At 37.8% G+C, this 23,124-nt stretch overlaps 2 protein-coding genes and 1 pseudogene across 3 annotated transcripts in view; 1 reads left to right on the top strand and 2 right to left on the bottom strand.

Moving 5' to 3' along the window:
• Window positions 1-8,721, bottom strand: part of LOC126253004 (bridging integrator 3-like) — a 51,501-nt gene extending 42,780 nt beyond the window's left edge. Inside the window, exons 1-2 of one of the 2 annotated variants that reach the window (XM_049954051.1) lie at window positions 8,548-8,721; window positions 8,326-8,433 (exon numbers count right to left, since the gene is read on the bottom strand). In XM_049954051.1, the coding sequence (XP_049810008.1) occupies window positions 8,326-8,433; window positions 8,548-8,555 (116 nt within the window). In that variant the 5' untranslated portion in view covers window positions 8,556-8,721. Of the gene's footprint in view, window positions 1-8,325; window positions 8,435-8,547 lie in introns of those variants that run through there. The other variant, XM_049954052.1, reaches the window with a different exon arrangement.
• LOC126254072 (5S ribosomal RNA) lies at window positions 3,895-4,012 on the bottom strand (annotated as a pseudogene).
• A 1,128-nt stretch (window positions 8,722-9,849) lies between the features above and the next one.
• Window positions 9,850-23,124, top strand: part of LOC126251659 (uroporphyrinogen-III synthase-like) — a 38,268-nt gene continuing 24,993 nt past the window's right edge. The window contains exons 1-3 of the mRNA XM_049952230.1: window positions 9,850-10,391; window positions 12,289-12,486; window positions 12,648-12,931. Of these exons, the coding sequence (XP_049808187.1) occupies window positions 10,199-10,391; window positions 12,289-12,486; window positions 12,648-12,931 (675 nt within the window). The 5' untranslated portion in view covers window positions 9,850-10,198. The remainder of the gene's footprint in view (window positions 10,392-12,288; window positions 12,487-12,647; window positions 12,932-23,124) is intronic.

The raw sequence follows: 23,124 nt of genomic DNA, 5'->3' as shown, positions 1-23,124 counted from the left end.
GCTAATATTTTCTTCCCATAATTTTTTTTGTATCTTTGATAATAGTTTAGAAACTCTGGATCACTATGGGTTTATCTTATGGAACAGAGATATTTTGTGGTCTTTCTTATACCTTCTGTTATCTACTTCATTTCACTGGACATTCCTATTGGTGTAGATACTTTTGAAAATAACTATTCAAAGTTTAGTTTAAATATCATACAGAACCTGGGACAAATTTACATCTGCATTTTTCTGTATATATTTCATCCTGGCTTTGGTTTAATAACTCGACAAACCTGAATTTTGTGTTTTGAAGGATATCTTTTTTAGACCTGCAGTATGGTGTGCCTATCTAACACAGCTTTTACTTCTTTTAATTGGCATAAATGATCATACAGTCCAAGATCTTTTACATGAACCACACAGTGTTCCATGTGTATATCTGTAACAGTGTGATCAATATCAATTACTGATCCTACAGTTTTTGTTATCCTTGTTGCACTGTTGGTCAACCAAGACATGCCAAAGCTGTGAACGATGTTTGAGAGACAGCTGCTTCTTTCATCTATGATATTTGTTTATATTTATGTCTCCACATAAGACAGTTTTGTTCTTGGGAATTGAAATTTTTTGTCCAGAACTTTCATTAATTTAGTTGAAACAAGTGTCAAGTCTCGGACTTGAGAAAGGGAAATGATTTTGAAAAATTTTGACTTTGACTTGAAGTAATTATTAGTTTTGTAAATTTGAACAGGTTATTTTGGCAGTTTTAAGACATAACAGGTCTGAAACACAAAATCTGCTCTTAGATTCATTAATCAGTTGATTCTAAATGATACAATAATAAGTTTACATTTATCTCATGTGTTCAGATTTACTCCATTAGGTCAGGAGCAGACAGAAACCCAGTCACAAAGTGTCGACTGGGTATGGATTTATCAGCATGGGTAACTGTAAACCAATATTGTTCTCTGGCTTATGAACATTTTCCTGAATGATTATAACAGTATTTTTATCAAATAAAATTAAAACTGAGGAGTAGGTAACATACTCCTTGTCAACATACATAAACAAAACAGAAAAATATGTGGATAGCCCTCCAAGAAAACAATGTAATTTTGAAAATGAATTTAATTTGGTATTAACATTTTTGGAGAGATGGTACTGGTAAAACAGCTAAATCATTTCAAGTATACCTTCTTGCTGTGCTTGGAGTACTGACTTATTTCAGTTCACAGGTTTCCTGCATCAAAGTTGCATAGGTGTAGTTGACAAATTTTCCTTTCCCAGAAAGAATTCTGACCATTACAAAGAGTCTTGTTTTAACTGAAGACTGAGTTCGGATAGAATAATCAACCTGATCCCAATCACCTGTGTCAAAAACTTCAAGTTCATAATCAAGCACTGGCAACTGCTTCTTAACTTCAGTCATCACTCAGTTCTGTTTTTCTCTTCTTATTGGTCTTAATCCTCTTTTTTTCTCTGTTCCTTCTCTTCATCTTCTCCCAGCTGGCATAAAACTTTTGTTCAAAATGGTTCAAATGGCGGTCGCGCGGTTACAGACTGAAGCGCCTAGAACCGCTCGGCCACACCGGCCAGCCTAAAGCTTTTGTATTTGTTAACACTTTTCCATACTGAAGATGTTGCAAATTAGGATTGACTTTCCTTATGGTGTGAGTGGAAGCTGATTTCTTGCCATTTTAAACGGTTTTGCAGGAAAAAATCTACAAGATTTTTAGAAATGAAAACAGACCTGTCTTTGATAGGTTGAACTATTACATGAGCTAGCCCTACATCATGAATGGGCGAAGAAGGCAGATGGGGTCTGCCCAACAGTGATGTTTCCAGCGAATCGACAAATGAAATGCTGGGAGAGGCAAACTGTGTTCTATCAAGAAAATGCCTGTATCTTTATAAGTCCTTACAGTCAAATAAATCTGGAAAACAATCCAGCAGTAGGAATCCATGGTTAATGTTTTCAGATGTTGGTGTCGTTGACAAAATTTGACCAATGATGTTCACCAACTACCACCACCACTACTACTACTACTACTACTACTACTACTACTATTGCGAACATTGCTCTATTTTATCAATTTGCTGTTTATGAAATCAAAGACTGGCAAGGCTAGCATCCCTGTCAAATATCAAAACAGCACTCTGGCTGGGTAACTGGTGATTTGTTATTACATTTTTGTGTATGAGAGATAAAAGCTGTAGCGAACCACTGATGAAACTGAAGCTCCTCCATCCAGCCACTTGTTGAAGCAGCAAAAAGTTACCTTGGATAGGCGTTATACTGCACCACCCCTATACATGATCAATAGTGGCAAGTTGCAATCTGTAGTAATGCAGGCTATTAAAGTTGTTGATTTCCTACATGACCCAGCAGACTCCTTAATCAGTAGCTTTCCCTGCTTCCCAAGAGCTCTTACCCTAGATGGGATCACAGCTAAACCCAGACTTGTCACAACCGCCGACAAAGTATGATTTTTGGTCATCTTTTAGCGCATACATTTCATACAAATTATTTAGTTCACTATAGAGGCGATGAATCACAATCGGATCTCTAGCATTCATAAGGGACACCGTAAGCCACTCCTGCTTCCCTATATTTTTAATTGGATTTATAACATCATTCACTGCCCTTCACACATCATTTACAGTGTAATTCCTATCTGGATGCTTTTTAATGCAAATCCTTGGCATTTTCAGAACCTGACACAGAACAATAATATCATATTGTTTTGAAATCTCTACTCAGCATCTGTGCCCAGTTACCCCACTTCGAAATTTTTTGGAGGTAAAATGTTAACATGCAATGGTTCTTATCAAGCTTGAAATTAAGTTATTTTGTTATTATTATCTTGTTTGGGAATGATATAAAAAACTTAACAGACCATAAATGTGTTTAATTTGCCAATAAATCAAGGAAACAAAACACAATTTTCAATCTTATAAAAACTGGATCTAACAAATTGCTAGAACATAGCAACATAAAAAGCTCAACACTTAATAACATTCAACAATAAAAACAAGAGTGTAGTGGTGTTAGAATAAAAAATGATGGCTGGAAACAATGCTGCCAACAATTACACCAAATGTTTCGCCACCAAAATTTTCTACCTACTGTTTCCCATGAACCCTTGTTTACAAATGCCCCACCTGGCTCTATCTTACCACTAGGTGATCAGTCAAGACAAAGAATGAGTATTATTTTTTGTAAATCCCATATCTGTACTTAGCACTCCATCTTCAGGCCACATGCGGCACATCGGGACCATATTATCGCTCTATCTTACTCAGCTGATGGTTTTCTGTGACAGGAGCCGCTACTATTCGGTCGAGTAGCGCCTCAATTGGCATCACGAGGCTGAGTGCTGTAGTGTCGGCAGACTTGCCAACACTACGTACACTAATTGAAAGAGGTGGCCAAGATGCACGCGCTAACTCACGAAGGATGGAGTGAGGTCTGAAACAGGATTCGTAATGAATGCTATAAAGAAAAGTACGTAGCTCCTTGAATACTTAACTTTTAATCCCTCATTGTATACATCGTTCTTGATGAGCCATCTGGAGATTGTGGCGATACAAGTGAGACTCTTTAGATACATGCAATGTTACAAATGGCGCCTTGCTAGGTCGTAGCCATGGACTTAGCTGAAGGCTATTCTAACTGTCTCTCGGCAAATGAGAGAAAGGCTTCGTCCGTGTAGTCGCTAGCAACGTCGTCATACAACTGGGGCGAGTGCTAGTCCGTCTCTCGAGACCTGCCGTGTGGTGGCGCTCGATCTGCGATCCTAACAGTGGCGACACGCGGGTCCGACATGTACTAATGGACCGCGGCCGATTTAAGCTACCACCTAGCAAGTGTGGTGTCTGGCGGTGACACCACAAGTGCACCCTGAAAAATGGCAACAGCGCATGGCGGCCCAGATGGCCATCCATCCCAGTGCCGGCCACGTCCAACAGTGCTTAACTTCGGTGATCTGACGGGAACTGGTGTATCCACTGCGGCAAGGCCATTGCCAATATCTGTGCTTAAATATCAGATATTTCAAAATTTTTCATCACCAACTGTGGTATGGTTATGCCCAAGTTTAAACTGTGTTCTCTTTTTGATACACATACACTGTCTTACTATATGTCTGGGATTAGCCCAGATAGTCCTGGTTCTTTAGTGCTGTCTGAGGTTACAACAATGTGTGAAGTTTGATAATTTTATAACTCGTGAGAATTATTTTTTTTAATTTTTGATTGAACTGTCTGACAGTGCATTTTTGAACATTCTCTTACGACTGTGCCTCAGTCAGCCGACCTTGGAGTAAGCACTCGTGTTAATGGGGAGAGGTGGCTACCATGTTCCGCCACAACTTTTTAATTACACACTTTTTTCATTTTATTTTATCAGTTTTCTTCGTCATCATTTAGCACTGGACTAAATAAGGGTGTCTAATTTTAACCTGCAACAGGAACAGAAATTTTTGAAATAGCATAATGATGGTAACAGTGAATGTGTTTATTGCACAGCATGGACTGGAGAATTTTTCTGTTGCACTTAAAGTAAAAGGTTGTTATTAAAAAGCAAGTGAAAACAACTAAGCATAGGAGTGCTGTTAATGCTTCTGCTTCACCAAAAACATAAGAGATTTTTTGGCGCTAAAGATGAGAATTTTGACACCTGAAGTGTGCTGATAAAAAGGCTGCATTTTCATGCTACACTGTTAGACACAAATTGTTTCCAAACATCAAACTGGAATCTAAACTAGTTAAAAAATTAAATGACACAAAAATTTTCCTCTGGCTAGAATCAAAACTAAGGCAGTTATTGTTAACATTAGTTCACCATTTATATTTGATAATGTGTTGTGTTCTATGGTAAACAATATGTAGCAGTAATGATGGATAGCCCAAACAGAAGCAACGGAAAACTAGTTCCGGATTCTGTAAGATATTTCAGTTTGGACGAAGGAATTAAATAAGTTTTGATGAAGGCAAAACTGGTCAAATTTTGAGTCTGTACCTTCCACAGAGGATGAAAAAAATATAAACTCAAAGAAAAGTTGGTTTATTATACTGATAACGCCAACATTAATTCTGGTGGTGTGAAGAGAAAGTGGAATGAAAATCTTTTCACAGACATTCTAAGTGATTAATACAGATGTACATGGTCATTATAATTAAAGTTAAATTTTCAAAATGCTGTAGAAATAACACCACTGGTCAGAATGACATCAAATTGCAATGGAATATTATCGGAGAGGGCAGAAAATGTATGGCGGAAGAAAATAAATAGTGTGAAAATTGATCAACATATGGCGCTGTATATGTCAGAATTCATAAATGAAAACACCCGTCATGCGCACGACCCATTGAAGATAGTATAAACACGCTGGGTACACAGCTTTTCCTCCTTTCACGTCTGCGACATTCGCCATGACTGTCTCGACGCAGGATCACGCTCTGTTTGTAAAGCTGTATTACAAGAATAATGACTGTACACACATCACTCCACAGAAGTTCCGGACACTGAAGGGTTTGAAAAAAGGCACTGGTTCGATGACTGCCACCGGTCTGGAGAAAATTATTCAGAAATTCGAATAGATGGGTACTTTTGGTGTGCAACCTGGTAGAGGGAGGAAGCGAATTGATTCGATGTCAGCAGAGGCAGTGGCCACAACAATGCAGGAGGAGACAAGTGGTGGTGTGCAACCAAGTAATGCATGGAGAATTGCCTGAACATTTGACATACCCGTGAGCTTGGTGTGTAAAATCCTATGAAACATCCTTCTTTGCTATCAATTCAAAATTACCCATGTGCACGAGTTGTTTCCTGTTGACCTGCCAGCAAGAGAGACCTTCGCTTTAGAATTTCTTGCTCGCATGGAAGTGGAAATGATTGGCTGTGGAAGATTTTGTGGACAGACGAAGCCCACTTCCATTTGACAGGATATGTCAATACACAGAATTGTCAAATATAGGCATCAGAAAATCCACACGCAAATCAACCAGTACCACTTCATCCTGAAAAGGTCGATCTGTAGTGCAGGTTTAAGGCATCATTCATCATAGGGCCACATTTTTTTCAAATCGTCAGGTGCTTCCATCCTGTTACCTGTACCATCACTGGTAAGTGCTATGAGTGTCTTTTGCACAACCACATCATTCCAGCTCTCTACCAGTGTGGATGAATGGATGGGATCATTTTTATGTAAGATGGTGCACCTCTGCACATTGCAAATCCATATAAGCAGCTGCTGAAGCACCATTTCGGAAATGCTATAATTATCAGCCATCATTTCCCTACGGCCTGGCCATCCCGATCACTTGATCTTAACTTCTGGCTGTGGGCCTATCTGAGAGATGATATGTTCAGTGTTCCAAGTGCAAACTTAGCTGCATTGAAGGCACGCATTGTGCAACATATACTGAACATGACCCCGGAAAAACTTCTATCAGTTGTGGTACAAGCTATTTCTCGATTTCAACTTGTTGCAGAAAATGGTGAATAGCATATTGAACATGTTTTGTGCCAGTCACATGGAAAGTAATAATCCGATTTGATTTTGATTGATGCTTTTTATGCAATTTTTGGCCTCAGGACAATTAAAAACCGATGTGATTGATGCTTTTTATGCAATTTTTGGCCTCAGGGAAATTAAAATCCGATGTAATTGTTGCTTTTTGTGTGGTTTTTGGCCTTAGGACAATTAAAAACCGATTTTTCCCATCCGATGTGATATTAACTTGCCACAGTGGATGGGTTTACATAACTAACAGTATCACACCTGTACACCATACACACGGAGTAGTACAATTTGTTTAATGTCAACGTACAGCTTCGCCATTGTTGTATGATTCATTTGTCATTTGTAGTCGACCACTATTAAATTACGATGCTTACAGTGGCGTCTTTTATAACTATTTATTTTTCTTCTGCCATATGTTTGCCCCCTTCTCCGATAATATTCCGTTGCAATTTGACTGCATTCTGAGCAGTGGTGTTATTTCTATGATGGTTTGAAAGTTTATCTTTAATTATAATCACCCTGTAGTTTGGGAATTGATAGTTCAGCCTAAATAATACACAAATCATTACTGAAAATAGGTGCACCTGTTAAAATATATAACTCAATAAATAAAGTTGAAATGTTCCAGTAAACTGTTAGGGCTTTTAAGTAATTTCAAAAATATGTCCTTGGTTGGACCCAAAAAATATGGTAATACGTCCTGGATTGGAAGAATAAAATGGTGAGCCTACACAGACATGATCCTCCCCTTTACGGAAGACATATAATAATACTTTGCCATCTCATATATGAATAATGTTATATGTTTCTGGATCTCAAAGCCAGTGTTCAGTAATAAATATTTCTATAGTTTAAAGATGAAAATTCAGCTCCAAAATGGTGTACAATGATTATTTGAGACTGACACTTTAGCCAATTGTTTTGATGAAACACTGTTAGATCTTGCCCATGTGGTTTCTTTGAGATTAACATACCTAACAAGAAACCTTTTTGCTGTGATTAAATCAAACATTCATGGGCTGACTAGATAAGTTTAGCAGGGTCACATGCTGTACAGGTTTATTCTAAAAATGATCTATTCTTCCAACCAATGACAACACGTATGTGATCATATGAGCCCACGATCAAATCACAATGCTTTTGCTCATGAAGCCACATCTGTCGATAGTCCCAAATGGTTCCAGTGCAGCATGCCCAACATCAGCCATCATTAAGTGTCATCTGCTTTCTGTAGCCCTGCATATACACTTTATGATGCTATGAAGGCATGGTTCATAGTGGCACCATAACAATTCAACTAAGTGCAGCTCTCTTGAATAATATACCCAGTCCCAATCAAAACTATTTCCTGTCCCACCCACTATCACTACCTCTTTAATTGTGAAATCCCTATATAAATGCCCTATAATTCCTCTTATCACTTAGCTCACCCTGCACTGGGTTACAAATTCTACTGACCTGGTACACTGACCCTAGCATTTCCTGCAGCTCAGAGTTTACACCTCAGCCACGGCTACTTCCTCATCAATACATTCTTCTTCCTTACATTATTCACACTTACATCGCAGTCACTTCTGGTGTCTGCTGCATATTTCATACACCTACATACATTATTATCACAGTGTTCAAAGAACAAATAAATGTCGTTCTAGTTTTACCTAATTGAGATATCAAATTCGTTGACATATTGTTACACGAAAACAGGTCTAATTAAATATGGATTAACTAGAAGCCAACAATGCAGTTTTTGTATACTCTGCCATACGCAATTTTATTAGTTAAATGCGTAAAGTAATTAATGTGTCGGACATACTGCTGCAATCTGTGGAACATGACATCCAGCTCCTTGTCATCAGCTTTACTTATAACTTGTGGAACCCATGTTGGCTTCGTTGTCAAGTAATTCCTTTTCAACGGATTCCTGAAAGACAGTGTATCCGTCATTCTCACAACAAACAATATATTCAACAATCATCAACTCCAACAATTCGCATATCAGCTGTTCTGATAAGAATAGTTTCTACATCATTCTTACCATGTCATTTTCCTATCTCTCCTCTGTTCTTTTTTAATACAGCAGCACCTTTCACAACAATGTCAAAAGCTTACGACACACAACAATCCTTCAATGTCCACCTCAATACAATGTATACGGACTTCCCTATTCCAGTCAACTCAACCCACTCACGGAGGCCGGAGCACTGAGCAGTGAGCAGTATGCGTCGGGAGCTTTCGTCAGGTACAAGGAACATAGAATGTCAGGTAGTCATTTGTTTTTTTTGGGTGCAGCCAACCTTTAGCTAGCTGTCAAGCTGTGTGTGTTCCCGTCTCGCGGCACCTACGAACTGATTTCAGCGCATTGTGTTCTTGATTACAACTTCTTGCATGTATTGTACCGTTTTAATTGCATTGTTACTTGTATTCTGCCTGATTTTTGTTCGCATTCGAAATATTGGGTGCGGTAAATGATTCTGTTGCGGCTTTAGTATGAATATTTTATTAGGCCGGTATTACACTGTCAAATTAACTTTGACAAAAAGAAAGTGATCAAAAGATTTGTTTAAGTAGCTGCCAGACAGCTTGACGTCCATGCGCAGAGCTGAAAAAGCGTATAAGCAATGCCTCTTCCCGCTTCTGGTTAGTGGGAATGTGGATGTATGGTGTACAAGCAGTGGGAGCAAACTGCCATATTCGCGCATGCCTAGCTTCACGTGAGTCGAGGTTAGTTTATGGCGCATTTTTCAATCGTTTCGAAGCTATTGCAGTTCCCGCTTTCAGCTCTTTCACGTTTACACTTCATTGTTAATAGCAAGGAAAGCATATCAGATGCTTATCCACCACTATGCCCGGGAATCTATCCAGAAATGGGACGGAAAATGCAACGACCAAACACGGAATTCTACGACGTCGTAGCTGCGCATGAGCATTAAAGCATGCAAATAGCATAATTGTAGCTGCTGAAACGAACCTAAATATTCATCGTATCTCTATTGACAAAATGTCTTTGACGTGGCGTAGGCAGGGATATTACAAAATGAAAATGTAGTGAGAAGGAAAGGTAAACGTCAAATATTTGTCACAGGATCCTGACATAACTGACACAATAAAACGAAAGAAATGTTCTGAAACCAACTTCTCAGAACATCCGTTGGAGAGTGTTTTAACAAGATTCAAATTCCATAAAAAATCATTTTTTATTTTTTACTCATACTACGTAGTGGTTCTCTGAAGACACTTTTCGTTATAAATCAATAAAAGTACAACATTAATGGGGAAATATTGTTTTAGGCGATAGAAAAACTTTGCCGATTATTTCGGTGCGTAATGCATACATATATTGCATGTAAATTATCAGAAAATACGGGCTTGGGGAGTATCCAATGCGTACCTAATTATAGTAGGGAATGTAAACGCTATTGTATGGCTGTAAAATTCGAAGTTTTGTTTGAACGTGCCATACAGTCCACTGACATTGTGGCCACAGACGCAGAACAACAATTTCCAGCCGGTGGGGAGAGCCTCGGATTTATAACTTTTCCATGAGTAATTGTCGCCGTCATAGGTGTTTTGAAAACAATCTATGTTTACGTCACTATGTTTATACATGCCCAAAGTGTGATCTGTATGAACGAGAAGGTCGGCCCAGCTTTATTGTGTGTACATGACTATCGCTTAATCACTAGGTTATGAAAACGACTAGGAAAGAAATCATAATTTTCAAAGCGCCCGCAGAAGACGGGGATAAAAATGGAGAAGATGCTTACAAGGTCACCTTGGAGGAAGCCGGTTTCACAGCACATATTGTTCCAGTGTTAACGTTTGAATTCTTCGATTTGGATAGATTGCGTACAAAACTACAATGTCCGGAAGAATACTCAGGTATGCCATGTAAACTAAGAAAGTTACTTGTTACTGTAAATTTCTGATACATGTAAATTAATTTGGGTGTGTGTTACCTCCGATGTGTGATTAGATTACGTGATAATTTTTCACGTTATAAGGCAAGCAATATAATCAATTATTACTTGATATTTCGATATAGTAATTGTTTATTTGGTTTGACATTTTGATGATTTACATACACACAAGTGTCTGCACAGTAACATTCGTTGTAGGAGCATGGTCGCTAAAATATTGTAAACTCTAATTATCTGATATTTTCTTGTGTGTTCAGTCATTTTACTTAAGGCCTTCTGTGTACTGTAAATGCAGGAACATAATGTTAGTTTATGTGCAGAGCAGATTTGCAATACACTTCGGAGTATAATTTGCTCCTAAAGCCAATTTTTGCTTAACGCGCTAGTCTTGTTTTAACGAAGTGTGTAAAGTCCCACTATGAGCTTTAGCCCATATGTAATTTAGGTCGCGCTGTAAACTTATGAGTGCAGATATTTAGAGAAACACTCACAAAGCGTAAAGAGCAATGATGTACAAAGCAGGAAAAATACATTGATTATCAGAAGAAATAATTGTTTAGTGTGGTGGGTAAAAGTGTAGAGTCAATGGAACTAATGGATAGTGGCTTTTAAAGGCGTAAAATATCCGACAGTGGCAAAGTGAAGAGGATATGAAATGCATACAGGCATTTTTAATAGCAAGAATATCTTTTGTAACAAAGAAAAGTATGTTAACATCCAATATATATTTTAGTGTCAGCAAGCCTTTTTCTGAAAGCATTTGTGCATAGTCCTATCCAGAAATGAAATGTGGATGATATACAGTACAGTCAAGAAGACTAGAAGCTTAAGAAATATGGTACTAAAGAAGACTAGATCAGATTACTACGTCTACATCTATACCCTGCAAACCACCTTGAGTGCCCGCATCTCGTGGTCGTGCGGTAGCCTTCTCGCTTCCCACTCCCGGGTTCGATTCCCGGCGGGGTCAGGGATTTTCTCTGCCTCGTGATGGCTGGGTGTTGTGTGCTGTCCTTAGGTTAGTTAGGTTTAAGTAGTTCTAAGTTCTAGGGGACTGATGACCATAGATGTTAAGTCCCATAGTGCTCAGAGTCATTTGAACCATTTTTGAACCACCTTGAGTTGCATGGCAGATGGTACGTCCCACTGTAGCAGTTATTAGGGTTACTTCCTGTTCCATTCATGCTTGGTGCATGGGAAGAATGATTGTTTGAATGCTTCTGTGTGTGCAGTAATTATTCTAATCTGACTTTCACGATCCATGTGTGAGCAATATGTAGGGGGTTGTTGTATATTCTTAGAGAAATCATTTAAAGCCGGTTCTTGAAACTTCATTAATAGGCTTGCTTGGGACATCTATTTTCAAATCTCTTCCAGATTAGTTCCTTTATTATCTCTGACACGCAAATGAAGAGTTACTGATATCAATTGGGGACAATGATGTATAAGGCACAACTTGACTAAAAGAAGGGGTGAAGGAATAGTCGATTTGATAATTTATGAACGTGGAAAGGGGTGAGCAGAATAATAAAGGAAGATCAAGGATTGACTACAGTAAGCAGGCTCAAAGGACTTTGAATTAAAATAGTTAGACAGTGAGGAAGACACTTGCAGAGGATTGACTAATGTGGAGAGATGTGTTGAACCAATTTGAAGATCACAACAATAACAACCATTTCATGCAGAATGCAGGCACATAATTTTTGGACCATCAGTTACAAACTGTATTAAAACATAAATGCTGCAGCAGATAATAACGTATTGTTATAACATTTTTCGTGTTCAGATAAGTTTTATAAGACGTTTCAGGGATTTGTGAAAGTTTGAAAAATTATTGTGCAAATTGCAATGTATTGCAGGGTTGATATTTACAAGTCCTCGTACGGTTAAAGCAGTTGCTCTCTCTCTGGAAGGAAAGACACCATCACATTTAGGATGGAGAAATGCATATGTTGTAGGTGAAACTACTCGTAATGTTCTACAGAGAGAACTGACAATGGAAGGCAAGGGAAGCAACACTGGACATGCTGTTGCTCTTGCTGAGTTTATTCTTTCAGGTATGTTTGTTGACAGTATGACAAGTTGCCTTTATAGATACGTTGCCCCATGAGTTAAGTCTCAACGTATTAGTTCAAACACTACTGATTTTCCCTTCAGAATGTAACCAGAGAAAATATTTGATTTCAGTGACAGCACTTTTTCTCCACTTGTTTCTCAGAAATGCAGGGGGCAGAGGGCAACCACCTGCCACTGCTCTACCCCTGTGGAACACTATCAGTAGAACCTGGAGGTGATCGCCTAAGTGGTGCGTTAGCAGTTGGTGGCATCCATTTGGATCCTGTGCCATCATATCGCACTTGTCCACATCCTGACATTGAACAAAATTTGAGAGCTATAACAAAAAAAGGACTACCAGAAATGGTTGCCTTTTTTAGCCCATCTGGAGTTCGTTTTGCGGTACCTGTGTTTCAGAAACTGGGGATTGACTTGGCTGCACTCAAGGTTTGTTGACATAATTTTTCTTGAAAAACTGAGTGATTATGTATTAATTTATATAATAGATGTGTTTGTCTCTAGTGATTATTTCTCCTTAATAAATGAAAAATGTGATTTGCAACTCATTGATTAAATGCGGAGCATTCTTCTGCCATTACATGACAAATTAAGCACTTGCCATTAATAGAAAAATACTGGGCTTTTTTTCATAAATAATGTAACACCTGCAATAAGATTACAACATTATGAAAAGAATGGCTTGCTACTCACCTTATAAAGGGGATGTCACCTCATAGAGGAGATGTTGTGTCGGATACAGGCACTGCAAAAATACAGTTAAATGTGAGCTTTCAGCCAAATGGAGTGCTTCTAAAGTAGAAATAGAAGGGGAATGGGAGAAGGGGATGGGGGGTCAGAGAGAGAGACTGAGACCAATAGGTGTGCTTGTGGACTAGAAGGCTCTCTAGTGCTGGAGTGGGCGAAGGGAAGGAGATAGGTGGGTGAAGGGTAGGTAGGGCTTAGCAAACATTGAGGCCAGAGTGGTTAAGGGAATGTAGGATGTATTACTGGAGAGTTCCCACCTGAGAAATTCAAAAAAATCTGATGTTGTTAGTTAGGATCCAGATGGCACAGCCTGTGAAGCAGTCATTGAAGTGAAGCAAGTTATGTTTGGAACCACCCAGTTGCTAAACACGCAGCCTTACACAATGTGCTTTACTCCAGTGAACGCTTTACAGCCTGTGTCATCTGGATCCTTTCTTCCATCACCAGCTTTTCTGAACTGCGTAGGAGGGAACTCTCCCAGCAATATATCCAATGTTCTTATAACACCCCCAGCCAACCTTTGCAAGTCCCTTTCCTCCACACACCTATCCCCATCCTTGTTCCCACTCAAGCACTACACTCTCTTTTATTCCACTAACAGACTCACTAGTCTTCCCCGCTGGCTCAACTTGTATCTTTTTTTTCCCTCCTCTACTTCTCTCCTTTTCCACTACGTTCCTCCCCCCTCAAACATCCTGACTGCACCTAGCTACCATACCCTGCCCACCACCATGTTTCTGCATGCTCCCACAAACAGCACTACATCCTCCCCATGACTATCCTTCTATCCCTTACCCTCCCCGCCCCAGCCTCCTCCTTATCCCCGACACCCAGATTGCTTCTTCCATCGGTGCTCACGTGAAAGTGTGTGTGTTATCTGTTAGAACAAGGCCATTTGGCTAAAAGCTCACATATTTAGCTGTCTTTGTTGTGCATGTCTGTGCCTCAACATCACCACTGTAGGATGAGTAATAATCTGTTCTTTTATTAATATTGTCTTTATTCCATCCTGGATTTTACATTTTTTAGTGTTTGCTTAAACTTATTCCATGAGTTCTTTAAATGACCTTTGGTGCAAACAAAGATGTTTCCTTCACCAAGTTCATGATCAATGGCTTTCCTCATTCCTCTGTTGAGCGAGAAGTTCATCTCTAATAACTTCAGTGTAGACGTCAAACTATATGCTCCCTTTCTTCATTCCCCATTGTCTTTACATGGCTGCATTACACAGGTGTAGCATTTTTAATGCAAAGATGCACTGTACGCTGAGTGACTAACTACTTCTTGACTGTAATAATGAGTTTGAGCAGCAATCAGTGCATGCATGTGTACTGCAAAACTTATATTCAAGTAGCAATTCTGATCATTTTGAACTGTTTTTGACCAACAGTAACCTCTTTGAGCTGCGAATCATGTCTGGTAGTGGACAGTTGGCAACTGTCAAAATTAGTGTGGGGGTTTTCCTCAAACTACAACTCACTGTCATTTGCACAGCTGGATATTCATTTAATGTTCTGTGGGTGTGCAGTTCAGAATTATCAATTCATCTTCAATTTTTATTTCATGTTGTAGCGAAAGAATAAAAATGTTTGATGTAGCCTATTAAAATCACGAAAGAAATAACGTTGAATAAATTGCCGTGATTACAAGCAGAAAAATTAAACTTTTCATTCATTTACATTGATATCTAATTCTGCAGAATTTATAAACAATATAGTAGCTTGGTAGTGTTGGTTTTGATATTTAATTACCCATAAGTGAGAGTTCGTTTACATATATTAAATCAGTTTTCTTGCAACAGAAAAGTAAAGATTTCTAGAATAACAAGTGTAACACACAGCACCTTTCTAGAGCTCTGCAAGTTCATTCAACTTATTCCATTGCAGCACAGGTATCACTTCCCTTCCTCTATTATTAACTGTGTACAAATCCTAACACACTATTCTAGATTTTCACTTGATACCGGTTCTTGAAGCTTTGTCACTTAATCTTTTGCAGGACCATTGGCGTCTTTCTTCAAGCATCTGCCAGTTGAGGATTTTCAGCATTTCTGTCATTCTCTTGTGTAAATCATACAAACACATGACCATCTGTCTGCCCTTCTTTGTATACATTCGATATCCTCTGTCATTCACATTTGGTGTGGGTGCCACACACTAGAGACATTTTCTAAGATAGGACTAGTGAAAGTCTCCCTCCTGCTATACCCATGATTGGGACTATACGATAATTCTATTTCATATCCCCACATGTTGTTACACCTAGGTACTTGTATGAGTAGACTGATTTCAAATGCGATTTATTGATAGATATCGTCATGGTACTACATCTTTGCAACAATTTGAAATCGTATGAAGACCAGACTGGATAGTCACATGCAAAAAGTGTGAGGTGACTATTAATATTCCCTACCAGGCCATTAATGTGCAGTGTGAACAGAAGGGCTCCCAAGTTAATCTGCTTCCATTGATGACTCGTGTTTCCAGATTAGATGCTGCATCCTTCCTACCTAGACATTCTCAATCCAGTTGTGATATTTGTTTGATGCCCCACATTATTGAACCACTGTTAATAATCACTGGTGTGGTATGGAGTTAAATGTACGTTAGTAATCCTTCATCCACCGGATTACCTTAATGTGAGAAAAGCTTAAGTTGGTTTTATCATGGCTGAGGCTTTCAGAATCAGTGGTGGTGGGATGTGGGAGGTTATTCTGTTCAAAATATCTTGTGATGTTTAAGCTCAGAATATGTTATATGATTCTACAACAGATGCATTTCAGTAATGTTGGACAGCAGTTTTGAAGATAATTTCTGCTACCCTTCTTGTAAACGGTTGTGACCTGTGCTTTTGTCCAGCCACTATGCATAGTTTTCTGTTTCTGGAATCTACAGTATATTATGGGAGGTAACTGCTGATTCAATGTAAACTCTTGACAGGAATTCTATTGGACCCTAGAGACTTGCTTAGTTTTAGTGATTCCAGCTCTTCCTTGATGCCACTGACAATAATATCAGAATCACTCGTCTGTGCAAAAATGAAACTTGGGCAATACTTTTAGACCTTTTGTTTGGAATGTTTGAAAATAGGGTTCAGCATTTTTGTGTTTGTAATTTTGATTCCTGCACTGTACAGGACTGTCAGGACACTAACTTGGGTACCACTGACAAAATGGATCTGAAGCCATGAAGCTTTGTGATGCTGTAAGTCCTGCTCTATATATTCACCCTGTAAGGCAACATACTTTTCTGAACTATGTATGACTTGACAGAGATCTTGTCAGTGGTAGCCGATTGTCGTGTGCCAATGTGCTACAGCACACTGTGAATATTGCACTAAAATTATACCATTTCTCTTTGAATGTGTCTAAAATTGCACTAAAATATTACCATTTCTCTTTGATTTTGAGTCAGAAATTGCACTAAAATTACACTATTTATCTTCAGATGTGTGCTGGTATGCAACTGAAATGAACAAAAACATGTTTTGTAGTGCTCTCTTCACAATGACAATAATCCAGTGTCAAGTGCTGAATGATGGTCAGCCATGCTACGATCACCTCAAATGAGGACGCAGCTGTCTGATTTCAGGTGTATGCTCTGATGTGGCATCATCCCTTCTGGCACTCTGAGTGTTACTTTACTCACTGCACCAAGTCAGTATTTTTCTTTGAAACTGCATTCGGAATATTGCACAAGTGTACAGCATGAGGGATTTTTGAGGAACTGCCGCCATAGCCACACTGAGGCCAAGTAGTTTAACATGCCAATTGGCAATTTGTGGAGCTGAGTTTGATTCCTGCTATTACTAACATCCCCCCTCTTAATGTTGAACTATTAATTGTAGAATTTAAATATATTTGAACAATTCAATTTATGCATGGCAAATTAATGTATGCATTTTAGTTGTTATTACTACCCTTGTAGGTCAAAAGGCTACAGTATGAAAGTGTTTTCTGTAGACGATCTGCTAAACAGGCTCTTTTCCAGTAGATCCTTGGAGGAGAAAGGGAAATTTAAAAGAGTTAGGTAGACCTACTTCGAATGTAAATCTAACAACAGAGGGGCGTGGAATGAAGCTCACTGATTTGACTTACGAATCACTGAAAATGTCACAGCACTTGCATAATATTTTGATCAGCTTCTTAATTGTAGAGAACCAATCCCTAAGTTTGAATACTCAAACATTCATGAGAATCTAGAAAAACATTTACCTTCAACGATTAAAGACATTGAAGAAGTTACTAAAATCTGATGAAGCTAGTGGAATACACTCTATTACAGCAGAATTTCTGAAATTGTCTTTACCAAAAATTAAAAAATAGACTAAAATTAATCTTTGAGAAAATTTGGAAGACAGAGCAATTCCCAAGAGAGTAGAAGGTGGCCTTGTTTCACTCACTGCATAAGAGAGGCAATAAATATTAACTATTACAGTGGGATTTCTTTGCAGCCATTTGCATATAACACATTTTCCAAGATTATACTAAACAGAGTAGAAACAACACTGAAGAGTAATTTAGGTGACTATCAAGGTGGTTTTAGGAAGGGCCTGAACAAATATTTAATTTGGAAGTCAGTCATTTACCACAGAATTTGAATGATGTTCATTGATTTCCAAGTGGCCATTGAGTCCATTGAAAGAAACTATAGATAAAATAAAACAATGTGAGTTGAAGCAGCCTGATATCCCTTTCAAGTTCCTAGAATATTTTGCTGAGTGGGCAATAGGAAAAAGTAAAATGCTCTCTAAAGCTTTACATGTAGAGTCTGAAGGCCTTTTAAGGAGACATAATCACGCTGTGGCCAAGTGGTTTAATGCATGGACTGACAGTTCAGGAACCTGGGTTCAATTCCCATGGTTGTCAACTCCCCCCTCTTGCAGTGTTAAACTATTGATCATAAAATTTATATATGTTTAAACAGTTCAGTTATATGTAAAATTAATTTACTGGTGTTAGGCTACCACATTGTAGCAAATTGGTAAAATTCGGCATGAGTCGCAACTGGATCTCAGTTGTAAAAGCCAGCATTATGGTTGTTCAGGAAACATTCCATCTTTGAAAAATAGCCCTGTCATCCCTCTGGAAAAGCCAGCCATGCAGTAGTTTCTCCATCTGAAAAAGGAGGAAGAAGTTGCTGGATGCCATGTTAAGAAAATACAGAGGGTGAGGCAAAACTTTTATAGTTCAGTGATGCAGCATGGGTGACGATGCTGTGCAGAAGTAGCTGGGGTGTTTTGGAACAAAAACACACCCTTTGTAGTGATGGGACAACCTACTGCTTTTAACAGTTGATTGACCAAATGAAACTAGTCTCTGCAGCCATGTGAGCTGTTTCAATCATTTTTCACTCACTCTTAGTTTTTAAGTGATTTCAATTACTTTTTCAGGTTTTTTAGTTATACATGAACCAAGACTAGGGTTGCCAACTTTTTTGGAAACCTGTGACATATCAAGGAGAGCTGAATAAAAAGTATATTTCTAAATTTGTGAATTTATTTACCTAAATAGAAATTTTTCATTCCTCTTTGATAAAATATGGGTTTTTGGTTGATTTCAAAAAGGGCAACACCCAGCACTACATTATAAACTTGTGTTTAAATAAAGAACAAATTACTTTTTTATTTAAATTTATTGACCCTCCTTCTCTATCTTCCTGCTGGCTTGCACCTCTCACTGATAATTCTCTTTCATAAATGCCGAGGTGATGTGACACAAAGCATGTAATATACAGTTTTTAAAATTGATTGGTGACTTAATCACTTGCTTTTTGAGTAAATCCTGTCACATGTCGGAACAATTATTATTATTATTATTATTTCTTTACTTTCTCAGACGTTAAGTCTGGTTGAGAATGGAAAGTGACGCGGACCTTGATCAAGCGTCACTTCCTATTAACTGTACGGTGTGTGTTATATTGCATTTAGGAACTTTCGGGTAATTGAACATGTATCAATAATTACGGATTTCTGTAGTTATATATATGTGTTTGGATGTAGCTGTATTGCATTGATGTACTGGTGGATATTGTGTGGTATGACTCCTGTAGTTGATACTATAATTGGTATGATGTCAACTTTATCCTGATGCCACATGTCTTTGACTTCCTCAGCCAGTTGGATGTATTTTTCAATTTTTTCTCCTGTTTTCTTTTGTATATTTGTTGTATTGGGTATGGATATTGCGATTAGTTGTGTTAATTTCTTCTTTTTATTGGTGAGTATGATGTCAGGTTTGTTATGTGGCGTTGTTTTATCTGTTATAATGGTTCTGTTCCAGTATAATTTGTATTCATCATTCTCCAGTACATTTTGTGGTGCATACTTGTATGTGGGAACGTGTTGTTTCATAAGTTTATGTCGTAAGGCAAGCTGTTGATGTATTATTTTTGCTACATTGTCATGTCTTCTGGGGTATTCTGTATTTGCTAGTATTGTACATCCACTTGTGATGTGATCTACTGTTTCTATTTGTTGTTTACAAAGTCTGCATTTATCTGTTGTGGTATTGGGATTTTTAATAATATGCTTGCTGTAATACCTGGTGTTTATTGTTTGATCCTGTATTGCAATCATGAATCCTTCCGTCTCACTGTATATATTGCCTTTTCTTAGCCATGTGTTGGATGCGTCTTGATCGATGAGTGGCTGTGTTAGATGATACGGGTGCGTGCCATGTAGTGTTTTCTTTTTCCAATTTACTTTCTTCGTATCTGTTGATGTTATGTGGTCTAAAGGGTTGTAGAGGTGGTTATGAAATTGTAGTGGTGTAGCCGATGTATTTATATGAGTGATTGCTTTGTGTATTTTGCTAGTTTCTGCTCGTTCTATAAAGAATTTTCTTAAATTGTCTACCTGTCCATAATGTAGGTTTTTTATATCGATAAATCCCCTTCCTCCTTCCTTTCTGCTTAATGTGAATCTTTCTATTGCTGAATGTATGTGATGTATTCTATATTTATGGCATTGTGATCGTGTAAGTGTATTGGGTGCTTCTAGGTCTGTGTTACTCCATTTCACTACTCCAAATGAGTAGGTCAATATTGGTATGGCATAAGTATTTATAGCTTTGGTCTTGTTTCTTGCTGTCAATTCTGTTTTCAGTATTTTTGTTAGTCTTTGTCTATATTTTTCTTTTAGTTCTTCTTTAATATTTGTATTATCTATTCCTATTTTTTGTCTGTATCCTAGATATTTATAAGCATCCGTTTTTTCCATCGCTTCTATGCAGTCGCTGGGGTTATCCAATATGTAATCTTCTTGTTTAGTGTGTTTTCCCTTGACTATGCTATTTTTCTTACATTTGTCTGTTCCAAAAGCCATACTTATATCATTGCTGAATACTTCTGTTATCTTTAGTAATTGGTTGAGTTGTTGATTTATTGCTGCCAGTAGTTTTAGATCATCCATGTATAGCAAATGTGTGATTTTGTGTGGGTATGTTCCAGTAATATTGTATCCATAATTTGTATTATTTAGCATGTTGGATAGTGGGTTCAGAGCAAGGCAGAACCAGAAAGGACTTAATGAGTCTCCTTGGTATATTCCACGCTTAATCTGTATTGGCTGTGATGTGATATTATTTGAATTTGTTTGGATATTAAGTGTGGTTTTCCAATTTTTCATTACTATGTTTAGGAACTGTATCAATTTAGGATCTACTTTGTATATTTCCAATATTTGTAGTAACCATGAGTGGGGTACACTATCAAAAGCTTTTTGGTAATCAATGTATGCGTAGTGTAGGGACCTTTGTTTAGTTTTAGCTTGATATGTCACCTCTGCATCTATTATCAGTTGCTCTTTACATCCTCGTGCTCCTTTGCAACAGCCTTTTTGTTCTTCATTTATAATTTTGTTCTGTGTTGTATGTGTCATTAATTTCTGTTTAATGATTGAAGTTAATATTTTGTATATTGTTGGTAGGCATGTTATGGGGCGATATTTAGCTGGGTTCGCTGTGTCTGCTTGATCTTTAGGTTTCAGATAAGTTATTCCATGTGTAAGTGTATCAGGGAATGTGTATGGGTCTGCAATGTAACTGTTAAATAATTTAGTTAGATGTGAATGTGTTGAGGTGAACTTCTTTAACCAGAAATTTGCTATTTTATCATTTCCAGCGGCTTTCCAATTGTGAGTAGAATTAATTGCTTGGGTGACTTCATGTTGCAAAATTATCACTTCAGGCATTTGTGGTATCATCTTGTATGTGTCTGTTTCTGCTTGTATCCACCGTGCATGCCTTTTATGTTGTACCGGGTTAGACCATATGTTGCTCCAGAAGTGTTCCATGTCTGTTATGTTTGGTGGATTGTTTATTTTAATGTGTGTGTTATCTATTGTCTGGTAAAATTTCTTTTGGTTTGTGTTGAATGTTTGGTTTTGTTTCCTTCTATTTTCACTTTTTTTGTATATTCTGAGTCGTTTGGCTAATGCTTGTAATTTCTGCTTCTTTTCGTCTAATTGCTCTGTCGCTTCTTGTCGTGAGATTTTACCTAACCTTTTTCGTTTTTTTTTTCCGAGATTTCATTTCTTATAAATTGTGTTAGCTGTCCGATGTCTTTTCTCAGTTTTTCTATTCTGATCTGTAGCCTGTGTTGCCATGCTGGTTTTGTGGGTTTCTTCTGTGTGTTGGTTGGTTCTGATCTCTGTCTAGTGTGTATATTTAGTGTAGTGAGTGCTCCTATATAAACCAGTAGTTGTAACTCTTCCATAGTTGTGTTTTCATTTATTTTGTTGTGTATGATTGTGTTGATAGTTTTTATTGTTGTTTCGACTTGTGGATTATTTGGTGGTCTATGCAAGAATGGTCTTATGTCTGTATTTGTGTCTTTGTATTCTATATATGTCAGCTGAAATTTTTCTTCTATATCTAACATGTGTGTCACTTCGTGTTCTATTTGTGCTTGTTCTGGTGGCTGTCTTAAGATTTCGTTTTCCTCTGATTGTTTAATTGGTGCGTGTTGTTCTTTGTTTGTTTGCTCTGGGATGTTTGAGTCCATTACTGTATTTTCTTCTTCTTCTGATTGCACATTATTTTGTTACAGTATTTGTTGTACTTGTTGTTTGATGTTTTCTAATTCTGACTTGGGTATCCTGTTATTTTTGATTATTACACGGATCTGTTAAAAATTTTAATTCTGGGTATCTGGTAATAAATGTTGTGTATACTTGTGATCTGTATCCAGTTGTGTTGGTTCCTAGGTTTGTTGCTTGGTAATAACAGAACATGAGATGTCGATTAACTTCATCTGACCATCTCATCCTCTGTCTTTGTTTTCCTTCTAGGGTGGTTGCAGGAAGCATATCCTGCAAAACACCTCTATTTGGATTTAAATCATTTTCCAGTTGGCTAGCAGTGTCGTTACCATTGTGGGCGGGCACAGGGTTCAAGCGTCGTCCCCGACCATGACGGCGCTTGTCCGAGGCTTCTTTAGTTCTGTCCTGAACCAACTAATCACACTAAAGGGGGGTTAGCCCTATTAGTGGTTTGTTCTTTTCGTCGCCTTTTACGACTGGCAGAACATACCGGAGGCCTATTCTTTTCCCGGGCCTCCACGGGTATTATTATTATTATTATTATTATTATTATTATTATTATTATTTCATGTTAAGTATTTGTCACCATTTGTTAATTTTTTTTTTAATTTATATAGTTTCATAATATTAATAATCCTTTTAGATACTGTGCACCACAGTGAATTTATCTTGAGGATCACTTTTTATCCAGCTGTATGTTTTCTTGCTTTCCCATACCACTGAGCGTTTTGACATTTTGATTCAGACACACTGTTTGCTATTAGGCAAACACTAATTCACAGACAAAAAATTGAACTAAAGGCTAGTTAAAGAGACTCAGCAAAAATCAAATATCG

This window comes from Schistocerca nitens, chromosome 4, assembly GCF_023898315.1.
Source record: "Schistocerca nitens isolate TAMUIC-IGC-003100 chromosome 4, iqSchNite1.1, whole genome shotgun sequence".
Taxonomy (NCBI): Eukaryota; Metazoa; Arthropoda; class Insecta; order Orthoptera; family Acrididae; genus Schistocerca; species Schistocerca nitens.
This window is presented reverse-complemented; position numbering and strand designations above follow the sequence as displayed.